This window comes from Rhinolophus sinicus, linkage group LG03 (genome assembly GCF_036562045.2).
Source record: "Rhinolophus sinicus isolate RSC01 linkage group LG03, ASM3656204v1, whole genome shotgun sequence".
NCBI classification, from domain to species: domain Eukaryota; kingdom Metazoa; phylum Chordata; class Mammalia; order Chiroptera; family Rhinolophidae; genus Rhinolophus; species Rhinolophus sinicus.
In genome coordinates, this window is record NC_133753.1 from 9976860 (window position 1) to 9997106 (window position 20247).

A 20247-nucleotide genomic window follows, 5' to 3' on the forward strand; every position below is an offset into this window, starting at 1 on the left:
TTTTAAGTACCATAGCTATTCATATCTTTATGCTGAGGCACGCCCCTGAACTCCAGATTCTTTGATCAAATTGCCTATGTGACATCTCCATTCAGATGTTAGACAGATGCTTCAATTCCAACCTGTCTAAAACAGAACTCCAGACTTAAGCCTCCAAACCTACACCTCCTGTTGCCTACCCCATTTCAATGGTTGGTAACTCCATTTTTCCAGTTGCTCAAGCCCAAAACCTCAGACAGCCATGACTTCTCTCTTGCTCTCAAACCCTACATCCCACCTACCAGCAAATCTCATTGATTCTTCCTTCAAGCTATACCCAGAATCTGAACATTTCTCGCCACCTTCACTGCTGTCTGGTCTGAGCCACCATCATCATTCCCTGCCTAGATTATTATAACATCCTAACTAGTCTCTCTCCTCCATCCTGGCTCCCTCGCCAGCCTCTCCCACACACAGCAGCAGCGATCCTGGTAAAACTAGACAAGGTCTTCCACTCCATGAAATCCGGTCTTGCTTAGAGGAAAAGGCAACATCCTTGCATGTTGCCTTCCTCTCCCTGGGCTCCCCTCCTACTCTTCCCTCCTTCCCTCATTCTGCTTCAGCCAGTCTGGCTTCCTGATTGTCCCTTGTCAACGCCAGGCCCGAGCCCACCTTGCCTACCGGGGGGCTTTTGCTGTCCTTCTGCCCGGAAGCTCCTACCCCAGATAGCTGCAGGACGTACTTGCTCACCTCTGTCAACTTTTTGCTCAAATGTCACCTTCCAGTGGGATTTACCCCGACAAGTCAATTAAGATCACAACCTATTTCCTGTCTCCCTTCATATGCTTTATTTTTTTGTAACATGTATCACTTACTGATATACTGTTATTTATTTACTTATTTTGTATATTCTTTGTCCACCCTATGAAAATATAAGCTCCATGGGGACAGAGATTTTGCAGCTTTCATCACTGCGGTATCTGTAATGCCTAGAATAGTGCCTGTCACATAGTAGGTGCTTAATAAATATTTAGTGAATGAATAAATGGATATTATCCTATTTGATTATTGTAATAGTGGCCAGGGGTCCACTGTATGGATGATGTAATAATAACAGCACAGGGGTGGCTAACACTCATAAAGCATGTCTGATACAGTCCTTTGTGAATTTAGATCCTTTGCAAATTTAAAGTCCTTTACAAATTTAGTCCTTTACGAATTTACACTCATTTAAACTTCTCGAGAATATTATGAAGGACGTTTGATAGTAATTCCCATTTCATAGATTACAAAACTGAGGTCCAGACAGATTTATTAACTCCTCATAGTCACACAGATAACGGGTCATGCCCGTCTGGCTGCATCCTGAACTAGAACATTTAACTACTTGTGCCAAACTGTTGCAGAATAGATGTGCTATGATTGACTTAACCAGTCTCCTACTAGTGGACACCATATTATGATTTTCAGATGAGGCAAGCAAGGCTCAGAGAGGTTAAGAAGATCGTTCAAGGTCACACAGCTAGAATTCAAGCCCACCAGCTGAATCGGAGTTCTGAATTCTCAATCCCTACATTGTCTGACTCCCAAAGCCTCCTGCCCTCCCAGGGGGTTAGAAGGGCTTCCCAGGTGGCCCACTTCTGCCCCTTGGTAGCACCCTTTCTCCCCAAGGCCCTCCCTCTACTGCAGCTCCTCTCTCAGCTCAGGAATCTGTAGATGTCTCCAGGTTTCTGTTCTGGAGTTTCCCACCTTTGCACCTCTCAACTCAGAGAGGTCAGGGACCGCCTGGGGGGGCTTAACCTGACTTTTCATTGATTTAGTCAGTTTTCTTGAGCACTTCTGCACGCAGGGCACTGTTAGGGGCAGTTGGGCTTCCTGCGAATCCAGACAGAACCCAGAATAGCCGCCAGTATATTTGCTACCGTGTTTGGGGATACTGTGGATGTAATTTATAATAAATTATAAATTTGTAATGTGTAATAAATTATAATTTCCTAACTGGGGTCATGGTGGGTAGTCACGCCCCAGTCATATAACTTTTTAGTAAAAGGTTTATTTTTGCCTTAAGCAAGCCATCCATTGTTTCTGTGCATCTAAGTTAACACACCTTTGAGAATGCCTCTTTTCAGACCCCTTTTCTAAGAAGCACAGACTCTTAACTATCCTGTAATCCAATCCCTGCCTCGCTTTCTCCCACCTTCACGTAATCTTCCTTATGTTCCTTCCTTAATTCTAAATGCACAAAAGAAACTGCAACTGTCATTCTCTGGAGCATTTGAGACCTTGCTCCCCAGTACGTCATCAGTTTGGCTCAAATAAACTCTTATAAAAATTCTCTACAGGTTTGGACATTTCTTACACGGACAGTACAATGGTGAGCAGAGAAAAAAATAGTCCTTGCCCTTGAAGGGCTGACAGTCTAGTGGTGGGACAAACATTCGTTGTCAAGTACTCAGCCCCAATAAGAGTCCAAGTGAGACTACCACTGTCACTAAAGGTGCGGAAAGCTAGATGGCCGAGATACCAGGAAGGGACCCCTGGGCTGAGAGCTGGTGGATGAGTTAGTAAGCAAAGAGAAGAACATCCCAGGAAAAGGGACTGCATGTCTAAAGAGACTGACCACGAGAAGCCAGGACGGCAAGGCAGGGTGAGGGCACCATGGTGGGAGATGATGGGAGGCCTTGGCCTTGACAAGCTTTGGCTTTATCTCAAAATACAGTAGGAAGCTGTTTAAGCTGGGGGTGGAATGGGGGGAAGTTAATGGTGTAGTCTGAGTGGCCTGATCAAATCCAATCTGCATTCTGAAGAGTGCTGGCTGAAGAGTGGACAACAGGCAAGCAGAGACTAGAGGGGACAAACAAGTGGGGGAGAGTTGATGGGTTTTGTGGCACTGAAAAAAATGGAGGAAATAGCGAATCTGAGAAATATTGGGCCCAAGGTTGCGCCCCTCCCTGGGGCTAGCCCATACTGAAGACTAGTGGATTGGGCAGGGGTGGGGTAGGCAAGAAGATCCACTCCCTGGGTCACGGTGGGATAGCTCTGAAGGGTAGTTCTAGCCTTGGAGTTCCCAGTGGGATGACCAAGATCTTGAAACAGAGATAAAAATGTATAATTTCCCATTCTCAATGGAGAGGTTTGAGGCCAGGAACTGCCCAGGGTTCCAGAGAAGCCTGGGTGGGTCCCTGGTCCCACCAGTGCCTGGCGAGGATCGTGCTCTACGCAGGGAAGGGAGCCCAGTGCTCAAAACATGTCCCTCTCCTCTCACATCCGTCCCACAACTCCAGGATGGTGAGCGTGTGTGCGTGTGCGTGTGCGTGTGTGTGTGTGTGTGTGTGTGTGTGAGTGTGTCTTGGTTCTGGTCCTAGCTTTCCCATGTACTTGCTCTGTGACCTTGGGCAAATCCCCTTCCCTTTCTGGGTTCATTTCTTCATTGATAAGACAGGAAGTTGGAGTAATCAGTGCCTCAACTTTTGGGGCAGATCAGGCTTTGAGTTTATTGAAAGCTAAGACCATTATGCACATAATTTCTGGCAGTTGCAAGGGTTCCTGAAGCCCTGGGGTGGGGTGGGGTGGGGACTTACCTGGGCCTCAGGTTAAGAAGCCTTGGATGAGACAGAACAAGCATCATTTTGGAAGGTCTGGCAAGGACCAGTGAGTCTATCACCCCGTTCTAATCCTCACCACAGTCCTTTTAAGGCGAGCATTCCTTTCCCCACCTGGAGAGAACTTACCTGACTTGCCCAAGTTGGGAGGAGCTGAACTAGGACCCCCAACCTGGGTCTTTCTGAAGCCAAAGACTGTTCTTTCCATTACAGCGAGACAACATCTCTACTCTCCTTTCGCCAACCTCACTACGGCCCCATAACACTATACATCTTAGACCTCATAGCCAAAGATCTGTTGCAGTTTGAAGCACTCATGAGGCAGGGCTTACCCCGGGAGGTAAGATGGAGGACCCAAGGCTCAGAAAGCCTAAGTGGCCTGCAGCATCACATAGCAAGCTCGTGTGGTCTAGCTGAGAGGCGGAGAGAGCGAACATGTGATAACTCGTTATGTCCCAGAGTGGAGAAAGCCTCACCTAGTTGAAACTTGGAAAACCAGGGGGAAGAAGTGGGGCGGGGGGAGGGAGGTTGTAATTAGGGGCAGAAGGCGGGCCCCTAAAGAATGAGCTTAAGTTTGGTCAAGGCGAGTGTCATCACTAACATGGTTCTTTCATTCCCCCCCCCCCCCTCCCGCCTCAAGTCAAGCTATTCCCTTCTCAGGCCTGCCAAAATCTTCCTTATATTCCAAGGCCTGCTTAAATGTCTCCCCTGGAACTTTGAGTCCCTCCCCCTGCCCGTTCATTCATCCTGTCTGGGCCTGGGAAAGATGTGCACTTCTCTCAGACCCTGGGTGCTTTCCTACTGCCTCAAAGGGCTTGGGCAGGATAAATGGGCTGCGACTCAAGGGCGCTGAGGCTGCCGTGACCTGCACCCCAAAAGAGTCTCCTGAAGGTGTTCTACCCTTATCCTCGATGCTTCTAGTGCCGGGCGCCCCTTTATCCCCTCGGTTGAAGGAGACCCAGAGTAGCGTGAGTCAACGTCCTAAGCCCGAGAAGGCCCCAGGGTCCCCGCCCCAGGGACCCCTATACTGGGCCTGGGTCTGTCTCCTCCAGGGAAGAGAAAGGATCTCACCGAAAGGTCGGCATCTCCCACCCTCCCCACCGCCCGCTGCGTTTCCGATGCATTACCTTGGGGGAGGGGCTGAATACTGCTGAGGGTACAGAAATGCTTTTGATGAATGAAACTCAATGGGTCGATCACTCCCAAAGGATAGGCAGGAAATGCCCACACCACGACTCCTCTCACCCCTTTAAAGAGTAAAAACACTTGGCAAAGACCTCCCTAAATCCAGTCCCGCGTCCTCCGCCCCGAAGCTCAACAGCCTGAGCTGGGACACAAACAAGCACCAAATTACTAGGCGGGGAAGGTGCGGCGCCTTTAAGAGGTGGCGGGCAGCGCTGCCCCCTGGCGGCCGGTGAGGCCGCGCTTCCTCCGCCCCGGCGGGTCCAGCGGGCCGGCCGGCCGGGTCAGCTCGGCTGTGGCGGCGGCGGGGCCGGGCTCGGCGAGTGCGCGCGGGGACGAGAACGAAGAAGTGGAGGCAGCGGGTGAGCACGGCAGGGCGGGGCGGGGAGCGTGCGCCCCACCGGAGCCCGAGTGTACCGGGAAGGGCACGCGCCCGGCTGGGAACGGCCGTCCACGCCGCCGGGGGCTCGGAGGGCGGGCCAGCTGGCGAGGCAGGGACGGAGGAGGGACTTGGGAGCGGCGCGCAGACCGAGCGCGGGGGCCTATCCTTTGCCGCCGCCGCCGCCGCCGGAGGGCAGGTTGCTCGTCCCTGGGCGGCCGGAGGGAGGCGGGCTGGGCGTCACCGGTGAGCTGGGGCCTCCCCTCTCTCCTCCGGGCCTGGCCCTGGTGCTGCGCTCGCGAACTTGCGCGCCGGCGAGCCCCGCGGGCGGCGGGGGCGGCCCCGGCGCAGCGGCAGCCAGTGGCATGCCGCGCTGAGCACCGCTCCCCCCGCCCGGGCGTCCGCCCCGCCCCGGCCCGCCCCGGCCCGCCTCTCCCGGCAGGACTGCGCGCCCGGAGCCCCGTTCCGCGTCCCCGCCGCCGGGAGGAGGTGCCCGCACGCTCGCGGCGCGCGCCGGGCAGCCAGACTCGGCCTGTGGGCGATTTCCTCCGGACCTGAGCTCCCCGCCCGAGGAGGAAGATGCAGACCTTTCTGAAAGGGAAGAGAGTTGGCTACTGGCTGAGCGAGAAGAAAATCAAGAAGCTGAATTTCCAGGCCTTCGCTGAGCTGTGCAGGTAAGGAGGAACGGGGCTCCGGCGCCCGGGGACCCCCCGGCCTGAGCCCAGCTCAACCCCAGGGGCTGTTTTGGGAGGTTAGAGCAAAACGGGAAGGAGCCCGGGGACACTGAGTCCAAGGAGCCAGGTGGCTTGTGGTAGCCGCCGGCTGTGTTCGAGGGAAGCGGTGGCCAGTGTGGGCGGTGTGGCACGGACCAGGGCTCTCAGGTGCACTGTGACCCCGGTGGGGAAACCTCCGGCTGCCCTGGACGCGGTGGGAGCGCTGCTAAAGGCGGCGGAGGGACCTGGGAAATTGAGGGATCCACGCTCTCTGCCTGAGGCTGGAGGTTACTTTTGGACTGGAGTGTTTTTCTTCCTTCGTCCCCTTCCCTTCGTGGTGGACACCAATGTTTGTGTGTTTGCAGACCACCTTTTATGTACTCTGCGTGCGCAGCTCTTGAAGCTGTCATCGCATATCACTAGGTTCAGCCGACGTGAAGCGAGTAGCAATACTTGGCATGTATGTGGTGATTTGCTGTCTCATTAGAGTCTCGCACCAGCCTTGAGAATTGGCCAGGGTGGCGATTCTGGGCCACGTGTCTGAGAAAGGGGATCGATGTGCAGAGAGGTGGGGTACTACGCCTGGGGCTCCAGAACTAGGGAGTGGCTGGTGCAGAGAAGGTGCTGGGTAAATACATCTGGTGTAGGATGGCCTTCCTCTGTTTGCCCCCCCCCCCTTCCTGGAGCTCAATGGTGGAGACTTGGGGTGTTCCAATAAGATGGCATTCTTAATCCATTTCAGAAGCTTCCAGTGTTGGGTCAGGTGTGCCTCCTAATTGGGACTTGGCCTTTGAGAAGCTATGAATTAAATCCTGTACTCAATGAAAGCCTTAGAATCCGGTTCCCCAAGCCTTTTGCAAACTCTAGGTGGAAACCTTTTGTTATGCAGTGCTTCCACTGGGTAGGTCTCATTCTTGAAAATGGGCCCCACTTGCATTTTCGTCCCTGCTGGGTCCCCAAACATGACCAAGACTTGAACAATTGGGTTTCCTTGTCTCCTGGTGCGAGGAGCAAGTGTCCAGTCTGATCTGGCCTGCACGGTGGGCAGGCAGGCAGCACCTCTGTGCCCCTCATGCCTGTCCCAAGGGCCTGCTGCTCCTTTGCCCCATGCAGTCCCTGAAGGCGCTTTTCTCCCAGCAGCCAGAGGGGCACACCTTGCATAGAACAGCTCCTGTGTCTGCATCCTTGGCCAGGGGATGGATCGGCTGCCTTCTCTCAGGCCGGCTTCCCCAGGAGGAAGCAAGCTTTCCATGGCCAGCAGGCCCAGTTCATGAGGAAATCAGGAGGAACTCAAGCCAGAGCTTCGAAAGGGGTCCGAGGACTTTTGGAACATTAAAAAAAGGCACTTGAACATTGTACCGCAGATACACACACTTGTGGAAAATGAGCCCTAGGCACTGAAGAAATGTGGAGACCTTTGCCTTGTTCTTGAAGTCTAATTCTGGTATGAGGTGCCGGAGCTCCCCCTGCAGTCCTCTAAGACTTGGGAAATCCCAGTTAAGACCTCGCACCCTTTTTACTGAGGTCTGGCTGTATTCGTGTCATCCTGTGTCTGTAGCTAAAGCAGGAGACTTGTCATCTGGTTGGTATGTTTTGCTCGGTAATTAGGAGGCTCTCGTAAAATACTTCCAGCCGAGACTCTGTGCTGGGTCCTCCCCCGCTGGACTTGCAGATTGGCTTTCCCTCCCTGTGGACCCCTCTACCTCTAAATGGGGGTTCAAGGCAAGCTATGATGTCCACCATTCTGAGGGAAATCCAACGTGGAGTGTTAATTTCCCTGAAAGGATTGTTGCCCTTACAGTTGAGTTGCTTTCTTCTGGCTAAAATAATGGCTTCGAAGAGAAGAAAGACCTAAGCTAAGTATTCTAGACTCTCAGGAAGCCCACTTTATGTTTTCCTTAGGGAAGCTTTAGACATTTCGTTACTTAAGCTTAAGAAGGAAAAGAAAACACCAAAAATAGTTGTGTTTTTTTTTTCCTGTTTCTCCTTTTATTATTTTCTGGGGCAGCGCCTCCTGGTGGCAACATTTCTATACTGGGTGCAACATGCTCCCACCCTCCAGAGTGTGACTGGAGCCCTTTGCTATTGTGTTTGGCGGGAATGCTGGTGCGATTTTAGTAGCTTTAGGAGGTGATGTGGACAGACACGTCACGTTTTTGACATTCACAATCTGGGGGTGCAGTGCTGCTCTTCTGATGGATGATTAATTGTTTGTGAATTTTCCAATGAAGAAGTCCAGAGATGTTTGAAAATGACTTGAGGCTCTGCTCCGAATGTTTGGGGCAGTGTCAGCGCCAGAGAGGCTGACCCGAGTGGACCAGGATGAGTTGTTTAGTTGAATGTCAGGCCTCATAAAAATATTCGAGCAGGAAGGGATGTTGGCGATCCTCTCATCCAGCCCTTTGTTTTACAAATGGGGAAACAGGCCTGAGAGCCTGCAGGTTCCCTATGTTTGTTCCTTTTGTTTAACTTCTAACCTGCCGACCTTGAGACCCACAAAGAAAGCCAGTCCTTTTTCCTTGGGCACCTCTGACAGTAAGGTGGACCCCTTGTTGCCTTCACAGGGGTCCAGCTGCTGCCATCTTGTCCTGGGGATACTTTTCTTGGCAAGGCTGAGTCATGCCTTTAGCAGCTGTAATGCCTTGTTTTCCGATCGGGGAACATTGGTGGTTTCTCACGTTGGTGGCGTCAGTAGGTGTTTGGAGCCTGGTCTGTCAGGCTCCCTCCGCTAGAGAGAAGGTCCACCCCTTCAAACCCTTGGTGCACCTTGCTAGGCGGGCCCCCTGACTAGTCAACAGATGGGCCTTTGACTCAGCTTGTTTTTTTATGGTGCTGTGTGTTCCTGTCACTCTCCTGCTTCTTCCCATGGGGGACCTGGCTTGTTCTCTTTTACCACCCACCCCCCTTCCTTCCCTGTCCCCTTCCCCTAATGCTGGGAACCTCACAGCTCCCTCACACCCTCTTTGTGGCTTTTTCAAGATGCCCAGAAGGGACTTCAGAGGGAGTGCAAAGAAATAAAGCTGTTGGTTGCAAGTGTGGGGTGATTTTTACCGGCTTTAGTTCTCCACAGGGCCATGTTTGGAAATGCTGGCCGACCCCGCTTCCCTGTGTTCATGTTTTCTGTGTCTCTCCTCCATCTCCTTGCCATCTTCCCACCTTTTCCTATGGCTGAACCTGTGTTGCAGGAGGTGGTGAAAAGGCACGTGACTTTAGGGAGCAAAATGGGGGTGAACCTCTGTCTGTCATTGCTGTAATAGTCACTGACTTTTTAATGGGGTCCTTCCAGCTACCTCATCTTACTTCATCCTCTCAGCAGCGCAGAGACGGACGGATGGGGAAACTGAGGCCCAGGGAGTGAAAGGGACTTGCACAGCCACTTGGGCTTCCCTGAGCCCAGTCCTGGGACCTCTCTGTACCTGAGAACACGGCTTCCTTGTTTAAGCCTCTCTTTTGCCCAGGTTAGCCTGGAGCTTCCTGGAGGCTCCAAAAGCAGAAGAATGTCTGTGAAGCTCTCGTCCTTGAGAAACTTGAAGGCCAGCTGCGCAGACTAACCTGCAAGAAATCTGTTGATGGTGCAACCTCAGACCCATGTTACTGATGCAGGCTTTCCTGCAGGGGACCCTTTGCACAGCTCCCCTAGAAGGAACTAGGCCGGCGTCCATGCTGACTCTAGTTCCCTGAGCGCCTTCCGGAGTCCAGGCCTTGCTGGTGGGCAGCGGGGTGGAGCCCCTGCCCTCCCAGAACTGGGAGTGTGGTGTTAACAGTAACGATGGCCTGGGAGGCATGTCAGGGAGCTTAGGGTGCTGCTGTCCCTTCCCCTACTTTCCTTCCTTCAGAAGGCAGCGTCTGAAAGGTCCCTTTCTGCTGGGGTGGTTTCCCATTTTAGGCTGCAGTTCTTTTGGGAGATTCTTAGGGGGAGGAAGGAGGGTCTTTTTCAGGATTAAGCGATGCTGGTCTGTGGGTCGGTATTTTTCTGTTTGTCTTAATGTCTGGATTTGGCACCGTTTTGGGGGTGTGGGGGTGGGAGGAGGTACTGACAGCGTTCCCTTGCAGCAGTGCATGGGGACTGTCCATAACCCGGCCTTGCAAATAAACACTTCCCACCGGCCCCTGTGGGAGTAAACTGGACTTCCAGTGGGAGAGGACGTCCATCTGGGCACTGCTGTCTTGCTCCACCTGTGACCCTGGGCACGTGACTTAACCCTCGGTGTCTCAGTTTGCCCATCTATGAAGTGAGGATAGTAACAGCACTTAGGGTTAGGGTTAGGGTGCATTAAAGGAGTCACTGCTGGACGTGTAAAGTGCCTGCAACTCTGTAATGGTGGTTGCTGCTGGTTTTGCTGGTGTTGCTCCCTGTGCTTGGGGAGCGGGTGAGTGAGCTTCTGCCCACGGATGCCCCTCTAGTCCGTGATCTTTGGCAGATTTAGTGTTCCTGGTTTGGGCAGTTTGACGCAGCCTGAAATCCATGATGGAAGCTAACTGATCGTGCCGCTGGGGTGGGGAATGTGGGGCCCGCACCACCTGGCAGCCTCCCAACATGGATTGTTCTCCTTTAACATGCGGCCCATCAGAATCTTAGAGCTGCCTGGGCGGCAAGGGTGCTGTCCTCACCTATTTTATGGATGGGGAACCTGAGAAAATTAAACGTTAATGCAAAATGCTACTTTCATTTTTTTAATTTTTATTAGTTTCAGGTGTACAAAACAAGGTACTAGACATTTACATACAATCTTCACAAAGAGATAACCCCCTCCCCCATTTTTTTTTTTTTTAAGATTTTATTGGGGGAAGGGGAACAGGACTTTATTGGGGAACAGTGTGTACTTCCAGGACTATTTTCCAAGTCAAGTTGTCCTTTCAATCCTAGTTGTGGAGGGCGCAGCTCAGCTCCAGGTCCAGTTGCTGTTGCTAGTTGCAGGAGGCGCAGCCCACCATCCCTTGTGGGAGTCGAACTGGCAACCTTGTGGTTGAGAGGATGCGCTCCAACCAACTGAGCCATCTGGGAGCTCAGCTCAAGGTGCCCTGTTCAATCTTAGTTGCAGGGGGCGCTGCCCACCATCCCTTGCGGGACTCGAGGAATCGAACTGGTAACCTTGTGGTTAAGAGCCCACTGGCCCATGTGGGAATCAAACCGGCAGCCTTCGGAGTTAGGAGCATGGAGCTCTAACCTCCTGAGCCACCGGGCCGGCCCACCCATTTTTTTTTTAAGTTTAAAGATTCCAGAAGAGTTTTTGTTGGGTTTTCTGACAATGCCATGAGTCTCCATAAGCAATCATGCTACTATTATTAGCCAATGATTATTGTTTTCTTTATCGCTTTGAATATTTAATACATGCACATGTTTTAAAAAAAAATCAGAGGACTCACAGTACACAATGAAAAGTCAGTTTCCTTGTTCTCTGGTTCCGGTCACTTAGGGACAACTGCTGTCGGCAGTCTCCCTCTGTAGGTGTATTGTGCAAACACGGGCACACGCGTGTGCAGGTCTCTCCATACATACTACCTGTTCTGTTTGTTGCATGAACACCGCAACTTCGAGAAATTGCACATTGCTGCTTCATTTGCAGATAGTTCTGTATTATTATTATGTCTCATTTCTTTACTGGTAGTGGGATCCAGCTCTTAAAATGATGGCCCGTACTTTCTGCCCTGCGGTTGGCTTCTGCCAGTGTAGACAGTGGGGCAGTGAGTACCCTGCCCCATTCATTGCCTGGGTGCTCACTGCCAGATGAGTGAATGCTGGGTCGAGGGGCATAGATGTTTGACTTTTTCGTGGGAGTTTTGAAACTGCTCACAAAGGACAGTGAAGGGGAGGGCCTGTTACTCACACCCACCCCGGGGCAGTGGCCAACCTGGGGCCATATACATGGGTGAGAAATGGCCCTTTTTTTTGCATGTCTCTTATGACGGTGAGATTGAATTCACACTGTGGGGGCTGACTGCATTAGACAGGCCCTGGGCAGAGCGGGGCTCACCTGCCCCACAGGCTGGGGCCTCCACTCCTAACCACTACCTCCACTGGTTGTTTCTCCCACGTGGTTTAGCAGGTTTGGGCGTTCAGTAAATGCTTCGTGAAGCGCCTCATGAGTGTAATTCCTGAACAGTGGGATGTAAATAGGGGTTTTGTTCCTACTCATGTTTTGAATTCAGCTGGTACACTAGCTTTTTTTTTTTTTAATTTTTTATTGGGGAATATTGGGGAATAGTGTGTTTTTCCAGGACCCATCAGCTCCAAGTCAAGTTGTTGTTTTCAATCTAGTTATGGAGAGTGCAGCTCACTGACCCATGTGGGAATCGAACCGGCGACCTTGGTGTTATGAGCACTGCACTCTAACCAACTGAGCTAACCGGCCGCCCTACGCTAGGTTTTTGAAGGAATATTCTGGTACCTCCTTTTAAAAGGTAAGATTCATTTTCGAAAGCAATTCGTCATTCTGGAGCTGTGTACCTACTCCTTCCCTGGCAAAGCCACGGCCTTAAACACCTTCCCACTTTGTGTATGAATCAGGCCCACCTCAGCCTTTCCCCCTCTGCTGGCCCTGGGGAAGTGGCCTTGCTTTGGGGAGACTGTTGGACTCCCAGGAGGGGTGGCTTGTCCAAGGCCCCACAGTGGTGTACGATAGGGGGCTTGCCAGCTCCCAAACCAGTGCCCCCTCCCCAGCCCCTGTTGAAGCCTCCTTTGAAACAGCACTTCTTCAGGAGTTGGGGACGAGGTTGCCTATTGGGGCAGCCAGACCATCACCACTAGGCTGTTTGAATTCCCCCTGCTGCTTTGTCTTGCCTGCTGCAAGCCGCCCTCAGAACGCAGCTGCCCTGTGGCCTCCCAGCTGGGCCTCATGGGCTGGATTCTGTATGCCTGTCATGGTGCCAGGCTGAGGATCAGGACAGCCCTTAGGGGTGCCCCAAGCCCTCACTTTTAGGGCTCAGGGGATGGGTATGTCATTGGCTGTAGAGATTTGAGACACACTCCCATGAGGGACCCTCAGACTCCGGCCCCCTCTCCCCTCAGGTCCCTGGTTGCTGGGTGTCCACCCACGGTGGCCAGAAACTGTCCCACCCTGTTAACTGCTTTTGGTGTTTGGTGCAGCCCTGCTGTCAGAGCCCAACCGGGTGGATTCTTCTAAGGTGTCAGCCACCCCTGGAGGGAGAATCAGGACACACAGTCAGGTCAAAGCCCCTCCCAGAGACCACTTCTGGGAGATGCCCTTTCCCTCAGAATCTTCAACCCCAGTGACCCCCCCGCCCCCGCTCCCCAGCAGCTGGCTATTTCTTTCTGGTTTTGCTTGCGGGTCTCTCCTTTGAAAAGTGGGTGCCATGAAGGGAGAGGCCCTGGCAGTTTTGTTCACCGCTGAAACCCCAGTGTCTGTGCCAGTGCACATAGTAGGAGCTATTGTGTTTCCCTGAAAATAAGACCTAGCCAGACAGTCAGCTCTAGTGAGTCTTTGGAGCAAAAATTAATATGAGGCCGGGTATAATATACTATAATACAAAACCAGGTATAATATAATACTGGGTCTTATATAATAATAATATAAATATAATACTGGGTATAATATAATGTAATACAATATAATATCGGGTATAATATACTATAATACCAGGTTTTATATAATATAATATATAATGTAATATAACATAACATAATACCAGGTCTTATATTAATTTTTGCTCCGAAAGATGCATTGGAGCTGATTGTCCAGCTAGGTCTTATTTTTGGGGGAACACAAGAATGAGAGTTTGTTAGTAGATGAAGGAACTGACCAGCGGGTGTTGGAAGCCTTTTCCCTGTCCCTGTGGCTCAGACAAAAGCCACTTGTCACTCAAGTGTTCTGTGCCAGGAAAGAAACCCCAGGGGTGAGGGGCTATGGGGGGGTTGAGGTGAAGGGGCAAGGTGTTGGGTCCCAGGTCAGGGCGGAGCTCGGCGGCTTCATTTCTTCATTCTTTTCTTCACTTAGCAAATCCTGAGCACCCAGCCTGGCTGGCCTTTGCTGGTGCTGGTCCCTTCCCCTGTGTCCCTAGACGCATGGTGACAAGGTAGAGGTGGTAAAGGGCACACAGATACATTTAAGATGCTACAAGGTGTCATTAGAGCCAGGAAGCCTGCCAACGGGAGAGAGCCATGGCAAGGCTGGCTGCAGCCACTTGAGCGGTCTGTGGTCCGAGAAGGCCTCTCCGAGGGGGTGACATTTAAGGAGGGGCCGAGAGCCCTTTCTTCTAGTAGGAGCTAAAGAGTGGCAGGGTGGGTGGTGTCTGCCTCCTAGAGGCCACACACCCTGGCCTGCCTCTGACAGAGCTCTGGTTCCATGTGGACTGAGGGCAGACATCCAGGGAAGGACAGGCCGGGTTTCACGTTAGACGGGTGGTCAAAAGAGGCAGCAGGGTGTTGTCCTTTGGTCGCCTCGCCCCCGAGAGTGAGGCTACAGCTGCTCTGGGGCCCAGGACGGGAGGCCACGTGCTCCAGCCTGCGTGTTCCTCAATGAGCGGTTCTGGGCCTTGAGGGTCTCAGGTGAGGAGAGGTGTGGGGATCCCAGGGCCCTTGTGGACGCTCGGCCATGACCTTTCACAGAGCTCAGGTTAGGCCTCAGGAGCCCAAGGGCCCCATGGGAGCCACACCAGATGCCCGTTCTCTTTAATAATCATTTGCCTTCTTCCAGGCAGTGTTTGCCCCGAACTTGCTCAACAAAAGAAGCACCTGGGGCACCAGTGAAAAACACACATCCCTGAACCCACCCCTCCCTCGTAAAACTCTCCAGGGCAGGGATCTGGGAGTCTCCTCCGAACATGTGCCCTCGTGATTCCTCTGGGAAACTGACACTGTCATTACTAGGCCTCACCCCAAAAACTGTCAGGCGTGTTTAACACCAAGTTAAACAGGCTAGTGGTCTCCTTACTTAGGGCCTCGGGGGAACAAGGGCTCCTCAGCATGGCATTTGGGAGCTAAACGTTCCCAGGCCGGTCTGTCTCCGGAGACCCTGTGCAGGGACTCGTGTTACCCAGAGCTCCCACCACACCATCCGCTGCCTCCGCTGAGCCTTACTGCACAGAGGGAGGCAGGGCAGGAGCTCCAGGGGCCTGTCCAGCTCCCCCTGCTGCCTGTTACCCTTTGGGCAGTCCTCGCTCCCCTTTAAAAAGTGTATTGCTTCTGACTGCTGGTTTGCCCTGGGATGTATTTAAAGGGGGATCCCGAGTCTGGGCAGGAGCTGGGTTTTGTACAGCAGATACTCCTGGGGATTGGCTTGGCCCGGTGTGACGCTGATTGTCAGGCCGGGCTGGAAGCAGGGCCGTAGTACAGCTGCTGATATTTTCCTGTGCACTTTGCTCTGGAAACCCATTGGCTCCCATCAGCCACCTGCATGCTTAGGTCTTGGAGCCTGCGCTGTGAAAGCAGGACTTGGGCTCGTCCAGGCAGCCCTCCATGCATCAGAAGGGCTGCTCCTCTGCTCCTGCCTAAATCAGTGGCTCGCAGCGGATTTCAGAGCTTAGTGAGGGCCAGGCTCCGCTGCAGATCGGAATTCTGCCCTCCAAGCCAGGTGGTGCGTCTCCATTTGCTGGATGAAAACCCCAAGGCTTAGGCAGGGGTGAGACGACTTTCCTGGTCACTCGTGACTGACAGAGCTGGGATTCACCCTTGAGGCTGGTTGTTGCCTGAAACCATGCTGTTTCTACCCTGCCAGGTTGATTTCTTCTCAATTTTGAATGTGACATCTGGGCACCATTGTCTTGATACCCAGTTTCAGAAGAAAAATCAAGGCGTTCTTTTCTGAGCCTGTTCTGCATGCACTGGTTGTGCCCAGAGGGGTGATAGGTGGTGACATGGCAGTGAACTTGGAACATAGGACTTGCTCAACTAGCTGTGGAGGACTGGGCAAGCCATTCTGTCCCCACAAGCCTCTGCCCCTCATGTGTACGGTGGGTGAAATACACCCACTTCTATGGTTGGTGAGCCTGGCAGGTGTGTAACAAGTGATGGGATTTCCCCCTCCCCCCAGGGGGCCACTTCCCATGCTCTCCTTCCTGACCAAGGTGGGGCCTGGGGCCGTTGACACACGTCTGGTGGGAGCTCCAGTCCAGGGCAGACTGGTGGCCTCCCTGCCTCCTTGCCCTGCCCTTACCTGGTGTGGGGGCCTCCAGTGTCAGTGACCAGGACAGGACACGCCCGCAGCCTCCCAGCTCACTGCTTCCTGGGAGGGCTGGGGGCTGGTAGGGGGTGCAGAGAGGACGCCCCAGAGGAGTTTCGCTTTCATTTCTGCCTCACCGGCTTCCAGCAGCCTTCGAGGGAGGGCTGGGGTGTGGAGGTGAGGAAACATCCGGCCTCGTGCAGGTTTCTGCACTCCCTGCAGCCCCCCACGTGTGGGGTCGGCCACCCATCTCCTTTTAAAAAAGCGCCCTCTTTGTTCCTTCCTGCAGTTTCACAGCACGTATTGCGTGCCTGCTGCTTGCTGCTACTCATAGCAGTGAGCACTGCAGAGTCCCCTCTGGCCCCAGGAACCGCCCAAGGCCATGACAGCTCTTCCCTACAGGGCACAGGGGTGCTCTTTGTTTTCCCAGGGGGCTGGGGGGACTCTTGGGGAGAAGAGGGGCACGTTGACACGTGTGAGGGTGTTTATTCCTGCCGTCTCAGCATCCTGGCCATCTCTAAGGAATGCTCAGTGCTGCGGCTTCTCTCTGGATGGCATTTCCTTTTTACACCCCACCCCGTGTTGCGGATGGGAGATGAGGCCCAGGAAAAAGACGCAGAGTTAGCCCCAAGTTGTACAGCTGGTAGGGGGGCAGCTTGGATTTGAACCTGGTTGGGTTGACAGTAAACCTTCTTTTCTTTAAGATTTCATTCTTAAAAGTCCTAACATTCACTATGGGAGCCTCGAAAAAGAAAAGGAATTCCAGTTCTGGCCATTCTGGCAGAATGGCATGTCTGGGCAGGGGCTTCGGGATCCTGCTGGGAAGGAGCTCTGCTTCCTGCGGAATGCGCCCCCAAGCCGCTTGGCCCCCCACCCTGACCGGGTGCAGCCACGCTCTGGTCTCTGCTTAAGGAGGTTTGGTGCTCGGTTCCTCGCTGCTCTGGGCCTCTGGGCCTCGCTCACTGAGGGCTGAGCGGGTTCCCATGGGCGGGGGGCTGAGGGGGGCAGCGGGGCCCTCCTCCAGCAGTGCTCACCAGCCTTCGCTGGAGCCAGCAAACTCGTCCCTGCAGGGCGTTCTTTTCAGTGGTAGGAGAACAGTTCAGCCCTGGAAATACCAGTGGCTCCCGCTTTAGGAGCTCCAGCTGCGGGCCTGGAGGCTCTCAGTCCACATACGGAAACTGAGGCTCAGAGAGGGTGAGTGACCTGCCTGGCATTTCGTACCTGGTCGCTTTTGGGGGTGGCATTTGAACAACAGTCTGTGTGCATCCTACACCCGTACCTTTGGCCATTACAGAATTTAGATGAGGGGGTGGCTTTTCTTTTCTCTCAGCTCTTCTCCAACAGCCGGCTGTCCCCAGTTCCCCTTAGTTATTAACTTTTCTCCTTTTCCTTTTCAATTTCAATTGGATGCCTTGCCTCCCTGGAGTCAGGAAATTAGATGTTGACTCAGTTGCTACCTGCTCAGGCTGGGGAGGCCGGCCATGGCTTTGCCCAGCAGCCTGCCATCCGTCTGTGGATGCCAGCTTTGGGCTGCCCAGTTTGTGAAGTGCTCTGTCCACAGTGTCTGGCAGAGTCCCAGCATCCTGCCATTCCCACCTCATCCTGCTCCTTCCTCGAGATGCTTTGGGCCTGTGTGGATGGAGCCACATGGCCCACTCTTCTGTTTAAACTGCCACTCGTGTCCCTTCCAGGGGGTCACCTTGGGAACCTTGGAGCTCTATCTTTTGAAGCTGGAGGCCTAGAGGGTCTTGGAAGCTCCTTGGAACGACTCCAAAAAGCCTGGGGGCTGACCCTCAGCTTCAAAAGGGGAGGATGCTTGCTGCATTCTGTCTGTGTGACTTTGGGCCAAGTGACTTAACCTCTCTGAGTCTTTAGTTTCTGCACCTGAAATGGGAATTTGAATGCCAGCCTGCAGCAGGCTAGTTTTGCAGACTGGGAGAGCTGAGGCAGCAAAGTCCTTAGCATGGAGCTTGGCCCTTGGTAAGTGCACAGTAACTCATGCTGGACAATCGGCCATTAAAGGCTGATGGAACTGTTTGCCAGGAGCTTATGTTCGAGCATGTCTCACATCTGGGAAGAAGATGGGCAACTGAGGAATGTAACTGCAGAAGCCTCTTAGGATGGGTGACTCGGGGTGTTCTGGCTTCTCTCTGGGCCTTGATTTCCTCCCAGGGACTCAGCATGCAAACGTCTTCCTTTCTTGTGAAGGCCAGAGACTGGCTCTGAAGGATTGGGGCCGACGGGTGGGGGGGCGCTGTCCCTCACTCCACAACCTGTAGTCACACTGTCATGTGTACAGATGATGGCAGAGTAAACCTCCTTTGCTGGTGAGGTGCAGAGGTCCCTGGTCTTTGAGCTGGAAGGGTCTTTGCAGACGAGGATTCGCAGCTGGGAGCGGCCTGCGCTGTAGGTTCCTACACAGAGCGACGCAGCCTGAGAGGCGGCCCGAAGGGCTGGGCTTCGGCTCTGGAGCCCACAGCGCCCCTCCTTTGGCCTCCAGGGAACCTCGGTCTGTTATGTTCTGGCCCGTCTCTGGCGGACTCTGCCTCTGCCTGGCCAGCATGTGCAGTTTTGGTCAATGGGCTCAGGTGGTCAGGAACCCCTGGCCCCCACTCCGGTGGTTTATCTTTCCTCCAGCCTTGTTGGGAGTGCTGAAGGGACAAGCTCTTCGGGTTTGCGATGCTCCTCAGGGTAAGGGGAGAGTGGGTGGGCAGCCATTTGGGACATGGGCAGCTCTGTGGGTGCCTCTGAACTGGGTGGCCCCTGAGAGCGAGACCTGTGGACTGGGCCGTGTGCCTGCAAATCTGTCCCTATTGCTGGGGGACGCCACAGGGTAGCTGTGTTCTCTGGTCCTCTCTCAATCAGCCAACAGATGTGGGGAGTTATCAGGATGAGGTTCATGGAAATGAACTTCATTTGGAAATGAAGTTAGTGGAAAATCAGTGTATGGCTGATTCCTGCAAGCCACAGGGGTGTACTGGTTCTGACAGAAACTCAGAGCCCATTGGGTTCATTAGTAAAGGGGCTCCTGTAGGTGTTAACTCCATGGAGCGTTCAGACTTCAGGTAGAGGTGGATTCAGGCGCATGGTCGATGTCCTCAGGACCTGGTCTTCTGCCTTGTTTCCGAGTTGGCTTCATCCTTAGGCCTGCGTGGTGCAAGGTGAGTCCTCACGACTGACCTTGATGCTGAGCCAGCACGGTCAGAGTCCCTTGTGTGTTATCCCATCTGATCTGCATTACAAGCTGTGAGGGTGGGGCGTTTAGGGCCCGCTTCCCAACAGAAGAAAGGGAGGCACAGGGGTCCAGTAACTTGCCCACGGTCACACGGCTAGTGAGTGGCAGAGCTGGGATTCAGACGTGGCAGGTTGGCCCCCATGCCTCCCTCCACCTCAGATGAAGGTCCCATGGGACCCGGGATTCATTCTGAGGGCCCCTGATTGGTCCCTGAACCAGTCGCCTGGGCCAGCAGTGCCCCATTGCTTGTTACATGGCCTGGTGTGGGCAAGGAGGACCCTAACTGGAAGCTGGAACTGTGCCCTCAAGACAATGGGGTGGCTGCTGGATAGCCAGCGGGAGGTGGGGGGCCTTCCCTCAGCCTTTGGGGGTTTGTACAGTCTCCAGGGCCAGGTGCTGTTCCTAGAGGGCAGTGATGAGTGCCCCGCAAGTCAGAGCTCAAAGCTGGGTTCCTGGCTCCATCTTTGCTCTGCAGATAAACCTGAGTGTGGTTCATTCCCAGCAGGATGCGGGCAGATTCTGAGCGCCCTGGGCAGTGCACGTTGTGGAGGAAGGGCTTATGTAATCCTGCCTCACCCTGGGGCTGGGGACCGGGAGGAAGGCTGATGGCTCCCTGCCCTGGGGCGCTGTGCAGAGCCTTGCTGTTCTGACACTGAGTGTTTTGGGTGAAACAGTCCCGTTTTATGTAAACACACCATCGCCTGTTGCTGTCTGTCCCTGTCCCGTGTGAGGGGAGCATTTAGAAGGTGTCTTCCGCTGGGAGCCTGCAGGATTTCACGGCTGTAATCTGTTTGATTGGGCTTGTTGAGCTGGAGGGGAGCGTTTGCGGAGGAGGCTCAGGGCGTCTGTCCTGGCCCTCCCCATCCAAGCAGGCCTGGGAGGGCTGCAGGGGGACACGCTGGGAGCTAGTTCCACCTGGAAGGGGAAGTGAGTGGTGAGAGGCTGGTGGCCACATACCCAGGCCCCGAGAGCCCCGGGCGAAGGGGCTGGGCTGGAGGCTAGGGGAGTGCCCGGGGTGCTGGGGGGGGGCAGTGAGGAC

The 20247-nt window shown here is 53.7% G+C and overlaps 1 protein-coding gene across 4 annotated transcripts in view; it reads left to right on the forward strand.

Annotated features, from left to right (window-relative positions):
• The first annotated feature begins 4977 nt into the window (after positions 1 to 4977).
• The window catches only part of ITPK1 (inositol-tetrakisphosphate 1-kinase), a 153977-nt gene continuing 138707 nt past the window's right edge, over positions 4978 to 20247 (forward strand). For 2 of the 4 annotated variants that reach the window (XM_074327020.1, XM_019745416.2), the window contains exons 1-2: positions 4979 to 5125; positions 5585 to 5816. In XM_074327020.1, coding sequence (XP_074183121.1) covers positions 5722 to 5816 — 95 coding nt within the window. In that variant the 5' untranslated portion in view covers positions 4979 to 5125; positions 5585 to 5721. Of the gene's footprint in view, positions 5126 to 5584; positions 5817 to 20247 lie in introns of all 4 variants that reach the window. The other 2 variants (XM_074327023.1, XM_074327024.1) reach the window with 2 other exon arrangements.